This window comes from Dermacentor variabilis, chromosome 11, assembly GCF_050947875.1.
Source record: "Dermacentor variabilis isolate Ectoservices chromosome 11, ASM5094787v1, whole genome shotgun sequence".
In the NCBI taxonomy this organism is placed as follows: domain Eukaryota; kingdom Metazoa; phylum Arthropoda; class Arachnida; order Ixodida; family Ixodidae; genus Dermacentor; species Dermacentor variabilis.
Window position 1 is genome coordinate 87,639,098 of NC_134578.1, and position 12,168 is coordinate 87,651,265.

At 45.1% G+C, this 12,168-nt stretch overlaps 1 protein-coding gene across 1 annotated transcript in view; it reads left to right on the plus strand.

The window, feature by feature from the left end:
* Positions 1–12,168, plus strand: part of LOC142564731 (uncharacterized) — a 78,199-nt gene that overhangs the window by 32,713 nt on the left and 33,318 nt on the right. The window contains exon 4 of the mRNA XM_075675872.1: positions 4,437–4,462. Within this exon, the coding sequence (XP_075531987.1) occupies positions 4,437–4,462 (26 nt within the window). The remainder of the gene's footprint in view (positions 1–4,436; positions 4,463–12,168) is intronic.

Genomic DNA, 12,168 nt, shown 5'->3' on the forward strand with positions numbered 1-12,168 from the left:
CTATTGGCATCTGATAATCTATCGCCCTTGGAAAAGGAGGTTCGCGTTCCTAAAGTGTCTAAGTTCACAAAACCGCTCCGGGGAACACCTACTCCTGCAGATGACCCTTGTGTTAACGTGTACCAAAAGGTCCATAGTGCATCACCTCATCAAGGAGGGAGTGGTGCACCTCTGGAGGAGCGTTTAGACGCTGCACCTACGTAGGTAATCATGGCGGGCGCTCTCCCCTTCTATTTTTGCACTTTAAATGTCCCTGGCTTACGAAGTAAGGGACGGCAAGTACAGCTTCTTCATTTGTTATGCAATAGAAACTTAGATATTGCTGCTATCCAAGAAACAAAGATTGAATCCGACGAAAACACAGAAGTAGCTAGCTCTATCTCCATTCCTATCTGACTATAATGTTTGTGTCACCCGTGCAGTAGGCGTTTGCGCAGGTTGCATGTTCTTTGTTAGAAAACATTTACCATGTGATTTGCTACATTTGTTTACAGATAGGGAAGGGCGCCTAATCTGTTGCGATAGTGATATCAGTGGTATGAGCTTTAGATTTGTGTGTGCTTATGCTCCGAACAAGTTACGTGCACGCGAGTGTTTCTTCTTATCTCTAGAACATCATTTCTGTACTGATCGTGCATTGGTCCACTTTGGAAACTTCAATTGTGTATGCAACGCGCAATATAGTACGTCACTGAAGCTGAGACATGATCGAAGTAGTGATGCGTTGCAACGCCTATGTGATTTTCAGCTTCTGGACATTACAGAAGATGAAAAGGCGAGATGTCGATCTAAGCACTTCCAGGGTACCTCGCTTGCAAGGCTTGATCGAATTTACGTTTCACTTAGCGCGCTACCTCTTATTTATAGTTACACTGTGTACCCTATATTCTTCAGTGACCAATGCCTAGTCTCAGCATCGTTTGGCAGCCGTCGGTATGAAAGTCGGCGTATGTGCTGGGAGCTGTGGAAATTTAATAACCGATTACTTTCGCGTGAGTGATTCTTAAATCGTGTTACTGGGCTTATAGCTCATGTGTCAAGCCGCAAGGACTTGCCACTCTTTGCTGTGTGGGAATTATTCAAGCAGAAAGTTATAATGATAGCTATCGAAGAATCATCATTATTGGCCTTTGAAAAAAAGAATAAACACAGCATTGTATAGACTTCTGAGTGAATTGCATGAGCTTGAATGCCTACATCCGGGTCAATATATTGATGATATTTATAAGGTCAAGGCACAGGTACAAACTTTGAACGCAGAAAAATACAGAGGTGCACTGGTGCGTGCGCGAGAGCAGCGTTTCCTGGAAAAACAGCCTTGCAGTAGGGCCCTTGGTGATGAGCGCCGACACGCGCTGTTCAAAGAAATACTAGGTATAGAGTATGGTGGAATCATTGTTAATGAGCCCAGTCTAATATCTAAAGCATTTTTCGAGCATTACCAAAAACTATTTCGAGACCATAAGCCATTGGATACAGGTGTTGCCGAAAAAATTGTATCGTTGCTGCCCCAGTTAAATCAGGATTATCACGATTATACAAATGAAAACATTGATATTAATTCGTCGATTTGTTAGCGAAGGGTAAGACGCCCGGCCCGGATGGCCTTACTGCCGAATTTTATCAGTGTTTTCGTTCCCTCTTATCGCCATTATTACTTCAGGTGTGCCGCGAGGCCTTGGAAGTAGGGAACCTAACCACCAGAATGTACGAAGGACACACCGTCCTTATAGCCAAAAGCAATAATGAGACTAAATTGCAAAAAGTTGACGGATATCGGCCTATCATCTTATGCAATGTGGATTATAAAATTTTTGCTAAGGTATTAGCTAACCATTTCCAAGTTGTAATTAGATATGTGGTCGGTGATCATCAAACATGTGGCACAGGGGCAGGTCCATTCAGACGAACATTCATGTTGCGAGATCGGGGCTGGAGTGAGTAGCTGAGGGGATTGGATAGGTCGCAATGGTACAGCCAGATCTGGCTAAGGCGTTCGACAGGCAGAATCACTCATTCCTATTTATAGTACTAGAGCATATAAATATCGGATCCCTGCTCCTTGGAGGTGTCAGGATATGGTATGCTAATGGCTCAACGAGGTTGATTGTGAATTGCTCTCTCTCCGATCCGATTAGGCTTGTATCATCAGTACGACAAGGATGCCCTTTGTCACCGCTTCTGTTCTGCTTGTATTTAGAGCCGCATTGTAGGAGCATTCTGAAACAAAAAAAAATTCCAAGGGTTTAAATTACTGCTAATGAAGTTCGCGTTCCGGCGTATGCAGACGACGTGACCTTTTTTGGTACCGGTAAAAAGAGTGTAAAGACTACTCTTGAAATTACAGAAAAACTTTGTGCGGCTTCTGGTGCAAGCGTCAACTTAGAAAAAAGTTCAGGTTTTTGGTTTGGTTTATGGGCCACAATGTTATCACATCACGCAGGCATTCAACGGAAAGAAGAGCTGCATTATTTAGGTGTGCCTCTCTAACAGTATCGAAATAGCAACACTCATTGGTCAGGAGAAGTTGGCAAAATTTAACGTAAAGTAAATTCATTGCGAGGGAGGAATTTGTCAATGTTCAATCGTGCTGAAGTGTGCAACGCGTTCTTAGCTTCCCGTCTTATGTATGTGCTGCAAGCACTGCTGTGCTCCCGACTTCGCCTTCACGCATTGCATCGCGTATTTGCAAAATTTATTTGGAGTTCGAGTTGTGAATCGATGCGACGCGACAATCTGTTCCTCCCCATTGAACGTGGTGGTCTAGGATTAGTCCACCTCTTCGTCAGGCAAATTGTTTCTCATCCATTTTTCTTTCGAGACAGTGACCATCCGTTTTTGCGTGAAATGTTGCAACTCCGTTTAGTTGATTAGGTTCCTAATATAGTAGTGTCATCAAATGCCAAAGATGTCCCACAGCTAGGCTCCTTGGGGCTTTCTCAAGGAGGTTGTTGACACATTTCTTTTCTTGAAAGTTAGATTCAGCCTGGAGCACGAGTTCACTGCGAGTCGAAAAGCAATTTCTGCCGCACTGGTGGACTCTATTTTCCCAGGTCCTTTGTATCGTGTACCTTATTTAAACCGACCTTATCAGGATGTACTAAAGTGCGTCCGAAAAATGTGTGTACTTCCTGGAGTAAGAACATTTTTCTTCAAATTACATTCGGAAACACTCCCTGTTAAAACTTGGTTGAATTCGAGGGGGTGACACTGGCCACGTGCCGAAACCACAGATCACTGTTTCATACACTGTAGGAACGCTGTATTCTTTTGGAACATTGTCCAATGGACGCTTAAAAAGGAAATTGGCATGGCTCCATATTCAATAGGTTTCTACCGTTTAAGGACACGGGTGGTCCTCTCTATGACATGTTCATAGTAACCCGCCGTGGTTACTCAGTCACTATGGTGTTAGGCTGCTGAGCACGAGGTCGCGGGATCAAATCCCGGCCACGGCGGCCGCATTTCGATGGGGGCGAAATGCGAAAACACCCATGTATTTAGATTTAGGTGCACGTTAAAGAACCCCAGGTGGTTAAAATTTCCGGAGTGCCCACTACGGCGTGCCTCATAATCAGAAAGTGGTTTTGGCACGTAAAACCCCATAATTCAATTCAAAGTTCATAGTACTTGGTTTGTATAGCCTATGGAGAAGTATACTGTGTGATTGCCATGCCGAAAGCCTACGATATACAAAATCCTGCTTTCGCGAAAGTGCTGCTTATGTAAGAAGTGTGTACGCTGCGCAGGAACCTCCGCCAGACTGGATGCACTTATTGGATGCAAGTGTGTGTTTGCCTGAGTTTTAAGTGTATAGTTGTGTCCACTTTGTAACACACCTACATTTTTGTTTTCCGTGTAATAAAGAAAAAAAAGAAGCGTGGTGCGGTGGTAAGATGCTAGGCTCGTCATCCTCAGGTCCCAAGTGGGAATCCCCGCCTGGAAGTTTCTTTTTTTTTGCTTTTATATTGTTCTTTTTTCTGTACTAATAAATTTACATATCCTTAGAGAAGTCTCTGTCAATTTTTAATTAAATATTCATCAGGAACTACACAGCGTTCCACTACAGGACATCACACTACAGACAACAGAACGTCAAACCGAACTACAGACAACAGAACTACAGACGATTGAAGTACAGACGACAGAACTACAGGCAACAGAATGACAGAAACAACATCCCAAAATACGACAGACTGAAAATTTCCTGTTCGCTTTTTCAAGTGGGACCCATCAAAAAGATGCAAAAAAGGTACTGTGTGGTCATTATCAATAAAATCTGGCCCCTCGGTACCCCTTTTCGCATGCTGTAAATGTCACATGTCACCACGATGTGCAAATCTTGTTTATCATGAAGAAATACGCATATCAAATATACCTCGTTCTTTTCTTTCTTTTCATTATCATCTTGCTGTCAACGACCTTGGAAAATGAAGTTGTGCCCAATCCATGGAACTTGCATGTAAGAATATTTTCATTTTTTCAGCAAGTGAGTCGATCGGTAGTTAGGGTACGGAGCTGAGCGCTCGCTTACCCAACAACTGTTTGTGTGATTCAGTACCTAAGTAGCAGTCACCCCAAAGACTACGGCAACCATAACGGAACTTTCCACAAGTTGCACTACCTATTTGGGGTAGCAGTAAATAAAATGCCACTCAAAATTCAGGAATATGCGGAGCAAACGTTCCGCCGACATGAATAATATTCTATTTAGTTTATTTATATACATAATTCAGTGCTCCATCTTCCTTCCCTAATAAGATGGATTAGATAGAAAAAGATGGACACAATAAGGGAAATTGCACCATTAAGCCGGCGTGTCAATACTTCACCCCGTTAAGCCATTGAAAAGGGCGTTTAAGAAAACTAATAGACTAATTTAAAAGGGTGATTACTTTTTATAAATTGAACCCATTCCCCCAATGTTTGTTGCGCAGAAATTCACGCAGGTTTTAACATGTACAGCGATATATTTTGTTCATTCCCTACCGTAGAGGCGTCCGACAAGGTAATGTCGCAGTGTTTTCCGAAACGTTGGCAAAAATTCTAAACGTGAAAAAAAAATATTGCGGGAGAACCCATCTCACGATAATCGTTGACGGTGATGCGTTAGGGTTGAATCAATGTAGGGACCCCACGTAACGCCACCGTCGAAACGAGTTATGCATTGGGCTTTTACAGCAGCGGAAGTCTCTTTCGCGCTTCCCTACCAGCGCACGGTGCCATTTTCCGCCATCGTCTCGAAGCACTCACGAGACAAATAAAATGCAGTGCGCGCCGTTGCATGCGAACGATCAGAAACGCGTCACGCGCCATCCGGGCTCCTCTCTCGCGCTTCCTTCTGGACACTGGTGGCACTCCTTCTGGTGGCACTCCCGAAAAGTCCCCGCGTGGCCTCCGAGGCGAAAAGTGTGGAGCGGCGGTTCCTGCAAGCGCCCGTGAACTGTTCCCTCGCTTGCCGCACACTCAGAACGATTACTTGCTTTATTCCGATAGCAAGTATAGGCTCGTAGCTTTTTGCGTGCTGTGTGTTCTCGGAGGTCACTTTGCGGTGAAGCTATGGACACACTTAACAAAACACAGCCGTACAAAAACGCGGACTAAAAGAAGAACGTGTACGACAGACATGCGCTAACTTAAAACTAAATATTTATTCGAGGAAAGAGAGTTTATATAGATAGAAATGCGAATATTACAACCGTGACCTCATGACCTCTCTATCGCACCAGATCTATCGCATTCATCGCATAACGGTGGTATTATTCATGTTTCTATATACATGAACACTGTTTCTTCAAATAAACATTTAGTTGGAACTTAGGGCATGTCCGTCGTGCATGTTGTTCTTTTAGTCCACGTCTATGTATCGCTGTTGCTTCTTCAAAAGAAACCAAGAAACACTGACACGGAGGACAACGTAGGGGAAATGACTTGTGCTTAATAAATGAAACAAAGAAACCACAAAAATGGAAATGAAAGTGCATGAAAAAACTACTTGCCGCAGGTGGGGTACGATGCCGCAACCTTCCCATCGTTCCCCATGAGCGGCAAGTTGTTTTTTCATACACTTTCACTCCCTTAATTTATCGTTTCTTTTCTTTCATTTATTAGGCACAAATATTTTCCAATATGTTGTCCTCGGTGTCAGTGTTTCTTGGCTTCTGATGATATGAATAATAAAAATCGGGCCGCTCGGTTAACCCCCCTTCTGTTTCTTCTTCAAGTATGCTAAACTAACTCGCCTACATCAAGCTTCTGCTGCTGCAGACAGCATGAGTATCACTTTGCTCGCTGTTGCTGCCGCGTTTCCTCACGCCAGCGTTTTGACAGCCAGTTTCGGTGGTCATCAAGTCTGATGTGTTTGTATTAGCATGTGCCCGTGTGACACCGTGCTTGTTAATTTAGTTAGTGTGCCTATGTTCACATTTTTTACGGCCGACAAAACTACTCTGCTTACTTCGTATAGCTGTCCACTAACTTGCTGTCGCAATCGATGCTTCGCCTTTCGGGCGAAACGGCGACATTTAAAAAAAAGCTTTCTGTGTGTGACTGATTCTTCCGTGAGCACAGAAATGAACTGCAGGAAAGCCAACTTACACATCAGTGTAGAACGTTGCATTTTACATTCGCGCTACCAGGCCAGCGTCTACTGAACGGGCGGTCAGTGCCTGATAACGGCGCAAAGCGACGAGCTCTGCATGAGTAGTACATGTGCACAAAGTCCACTGGAAACGCAAGTTGCGCCTGCTAGGCATGACACCACCCCTATCGCGATTACTTGAGCCTCCTGCTTGTCGGAGACAGCAGGTCCGCGTGAACACAGGTTCATCTTAGAATCTGGAAAAAAAATCAAAGGCTCTTTCTTAAAGAAAGATGGTTGATCACAACGCTACCCATATGAACTACATATATGTGCATTATGTGCACCCACATGTACATATATGTGCTACATACATGTGCTACCTACATGAACTACATATGTGCATATACGCGTATCACGCACGCGTGACACTCGTCACGCAATGCATTGCCGACCGTCGCCATTGGTAGCGCGTGAGTGCTGCGCACGGAAGAAGAGGCTGCCGCAAGGTGCGTCCTCACTTGCGGAAACAAGCGCGCGCAAGGCGGTCCGCTTAAAAGCCCGCGCCGCGAAAAGGATGTTTCACATGCTGCGACTGCACTGACGAAAATCAGCGCAGTCGCACGCGTCGCAATGCCATTTCTTTAGGGCCCGTTTCACATGACTGCGATTTGAACAATGCGACTGGTGCGACGCCCAGGGTCGCTTACTTCCAGGTTGCGTGGCACATGCTGCACAACTCTTTTATTGTAAAGAATAAAACATTGACATTATAATATTATTTAGTTTTCTTGATTAGGAGCAAATAATACACACGTTTAGTAATTTAAAAACGAGTGAAGACTTCTTTTGGAGTGCACAACGGCAGTTTCTGAAGTTCAGTGCCACATGGCGCACGTAAACAGTTTTTCGCAGGTGGTTCAGCGCTGTTTGTTTTCTCATCTGCCATCTGGGCAAACCAAGGCAGACTCTGAGTGCTTGAGCTTGTGCTGCTTGTATAACACGAATATTTGACTTGCAGGTGTTGCTCAGTACAGGTAGGCTATATCTTAGAAAACCGAGAAAGAGAGCTCTGTAGAGTTTAAGCATTGCGTCTACTGACATCCCCCACGTCTTTCCTGTCAAGTATTTAAACAACTGGGAAGTTGCTGTCAGGCGCCGTTTCATGTAGGCCACGTGCGGGCTCCAATTACGCCAAGGAATCTGTAGGTTCGGACATAGGAAATGGTCCGCCCATTGATTGAGATGACATAAGGCGTCATCGGTTTGCGAGTAAATGCTACTAGTGCGCACTTTCCTGGTGATATGCTGAGATCTTGTTTACACAAGTAGTTCGCTGTCAAAGTGGCTGATCTTTGAAGTCGCGCACGTATCTGAGGACGTGTGACTGCCGAAGTCCAGACACAGATGTCTGGACTTCGGCAGACATCTTCGGCATCAACAGCGGCAACTCTTGCGATTGCTCGGGAGCATCCAATGCGAACTCACATTACGGTGGAAGCCCTGAGAACGCACATCTGATATTTTGCTCGTGCCCCCTATCACCACCTTGCAGCACTACCTTCAGACAGGGACAAATCATCATTCTCTGAAACTATCATCAAGTACAACGACAAACTTCCCTCGGGCTTCACCGCTGCATCTAAACCATCGGCACCCCCTTGGTGTCTTATCGGCCCCACAGTCCATCTCAGTGTACCAGGAATCGGGAAAAAGTCTGAACTGTCGTCGCCTGTGCTGAAACAACTGTCTCTGCTTCTTCTGCACGAGAGGTACGCGGACAGTGCACACATTTATAGTGATGGTTTCACAAACATCCAGTGCTCGTCCGGTGCTGTGGTTGTTCCAGCAAAAGCTATTACCATCAGCTTTAAGACTGACCACCCAACAACATCGACATCTGCTGAACTAGCTGCTCTTCGCGCTGCACTTCGTTTCGTCAATCGGGAGCCACCTCGACAATGGCCAATCTTCAGCGACTCAAAGTCACCCCTACAATCTGTACAGTCAGCTCTGCGTCGCGGGCCATTCGAACAGCTCGTATTCGATATTAGATGCCTACTCCATACATCACAGGAGAAAGGACACCACGTGACGTTTCAGTGGCTGCGAAGTCACTGCGGCGTCATTGGAAACGAAGACGCCGATAATGCCACTCGGGCAGCTCTTGAAGACGCACAAGAAGAGGCCACACCGCTTTCACGATCCGACGCAGCTAGCAGACTTCTAGTGCTTGAACAGGAGATCACGCACTCTCTATGGTGCATACCAAACAGCCAGACCAACCTGAGCAACCCTCAATACCACCTGCCCTCATTGATGCGTCTCTATATTCTGGACTCCGCCGAAGAGAGGCGACTCTGCTTTATCGCTTATGGCTAGGGGTGGCTTTCACGAAATCCTACTCCTTCCGCATTGGAATGGCCGACAACGCTCTCTGCAATGCCTGTCTTTGCGAGGAGACGCTGGAACACATTCTGTGCGACTGGCCCGAATATAATGTTCAGCGAGAGCCCCTGGCATCTGTTCTAGCGCACCTTGACACTAGACCATTGTCCCTCGACACGATTTTCACATGCCGCCGACAGAAGACATCGCAGGTGAAGGCGACGAAGGGACTACTTCGGTTTTTGAAACAGACGGGATTGGACAAGTGGCTGTGACAGTGATATCACGTACCATGCCAGATTGATGGACTTCAATGGACGCTGTGTGTGTGTTGTGTTATGTGCTCTTTCTCCCTCTCCCCCTTCCCCATCTTTCATCTCCCTCATCCCTCTCCCATGTGTAGGGTAGCAAACCGGTTAAGCTAAAGCGGTTAACCTCCTTGCCTTTCCTTTTCCACTTTTTCCTTCCTTCCTTCCTCCCTTCCTCATCTGCCATCTATGATCATTTAGTTCTGCCTGCACTACAAGAATCTACAAGATGACCTATCGACAAGTTCATATAGCTACCTTCACCGGATATGCAGTATTCGGAATTCGGCTGCCACGAAGTCGTCGTGTCGGCCCAACGAGATCCTCGCACTACCCGCGCTCGGCGTCACCTTCTGGAGAAATGATGTGTGTATATTGCTCGTGATTGCTGATACTGCATATTCTTGAATATGGCCATTCAGCGTCGGCTCAATTAAAAGGACAGACAGCACCGGAGAAAACCGTCCCTTAGTGGCGTCTTTGGTTTTTAAGTCTCCTTTAGTCATATTGTAAATGCTGCTAAATGTGTATTCAACATATGAGTCAGCCATATTGGAAAAAGTGCCCAGGAATTCAGTTCGACAACTGCCAAATATACTTTGACTATTGCGGCTGTGCGTCTTGGTTTAGCGTACAGAATTTTGTGGAATGAAGCTTTGCTGAATTTATAAGCCACTGCATGTTTGTCTACGTCAGCAATTTTCACAGGTAAACTTACTTATTGCGTGTGAGCATATTGTCACCTGATTTGGTGGAACGGACGGCTGTGCTGCCGTGTGGTCTTCGTAAGAGGACGTTGCAGCCCTGTTGGTAAGACGGGAAGACGCGTGGCCAATGCGCCAGCTTTTAGCCGGCTCAAAGCACCGCCATTTGTATCTTTTAAAGAAAAAAGATGCATTTTTCGCCTCTTTTTCGCGGTTATCTTATGACCAACGGGCTTCCCAAACAAGTCTCGTAGTTATTTTTTTTTTGCACGTGCCCCAGCTTCCACTCTCATCTTTCTGGTTATCAAGCCATACTTTTGTAGTGCCTTTGAGGTATCAAATAGTATTTGCCAACATCAGGGTATGCGACCATCGGTTGTTAGCACTCACGCGTTCGTACTCCGTCATCCAATCCTCAACGTCGGTTTCACTGGAACCGCAGGAAGGGCCAGGATCCTGGGGTAGCCCCAGTACAATCATTAAAGTGGCGGCAGCGGATATAGGCGCCGTGTATTTTGCCATTGCACACAGATATCCAACGCGACGGTCGGTGCGGAGTTCCTTTGCGAGGCGTGATGCACTCCGCACCTCCACAAAAGTGTGACGGAGGTTAAATGTTGGCGAAGGATATAATTACAAAATATTTATAGGCAAAACTAGAGCAAGATAAGATGTCTGATCTGACCCACGTGCAAACAACCTCAATGTCGTCTTCATCGCTTTGCCAAACCTGGCGTTCATGCATATATCAATCGCTCCATGAGGTAATACAGCTCATCCACAACAATAAAGGCAAGCTGATGCTTTTCAGAACTTCTTTGAAACGGACAATCACTGTTGTGTAATACAAACTTAAGTGAAACCCTTGAGTGTCACACAGCCTGGCGAGCGTTGCTAAGAAAAAAGCTCGTTCACCTATACTTCGTGATGTTCGCGGCGTATGCTTCGCCGTCTTCTGTTTTACCTTAGGTAGATCGCTATCAACGTATGAACATACAGATACGTGGTTGCGACATTGTACATGGCACCTGGAGAGCTTAGCAGTGTCTATGATAAAATTAAACGAGAAGACCATGCCTCATAGGTTCGTTCTCTAAGCAGTTGGGACATCATGTTAAAAATATATCTTCTTTGAAATGCAGATACTTGGAACAAGTGAGACATTGGTCCTAACGAAGGCGTCTGGGTATATATTATTTACAAGACTCCTGAAGTGCTTCCAATCGCACCGTATTGTGGATAATAGTGGAAGGACCCGCTCAGTGAGCTTCCTACAAAGAAGTGGAACAATATTAATCCCAGAGGTTCGGTAAACACCATATTACGATTTTGTCTAGTTTGCTTATACGCGCTCTTGAACGTTGTGATTGCATTGTTTCTTCCGGTAGGATTTATTGTTTACACTTGCATTTCTTTACACAAGCACGACGTCATAGAAGAGTGACTTTTGGGTGGAACAGCTATTATGACATTGAGACTTAAGTAGTCTATGCTGTGTGGGTTCCATCATGAGATCGCCACAGACAGGCTTCACATACGTAAGTCAAACATTACTAGAAACCGTAGCAAAATAATTTTTAAAGGAGGGCTACGGAGGCATTTCATCTACCCTTCTAAAGACTAGTTTGTTCATGGCAAACCTGTTAGTACCACAATATAGTCATGTTCGCGGTTTAGTGAAGAAAATATATATGTATTTCTCAAGAAGTTATACGTTGTCAAATGGGGAAAATATTTGGAGCGATATTATGGTACATTCTGAAGTCCATAGGTGATGTCGATTAAATGAAAATTGCAAACCCTCGCTGTCGGCTCTTCTAGGGACGGTATGTGAAACGCTTAAAAATTATTTGTTTTGGCGCACAGACCAGTAAAGGCAGCAACTTCATATGCATAGAAGAAGGGGGCATTTTATGGCTGGCATGTTATGGTATACATAACGTACATAATCCTAATTTCCATGCGTTTTACACCGTGTGTAGTTTGATTTTCCAGTTTACTCAGTGAACTATGCTTTGTAGGAAACAAATTCAGTGATTGCAGCGCATAACATGGTCGTATCAATGTTTAACCGAATTCTAAAACTGGCGTAATAGTTCTGCGCCAACCCGCAAGGTGGATGGAAGTATTTAATAAATGGAGAATTTCGCCCTGCAGATGGCAGGGCGAAGTCGCATATATCCACAAC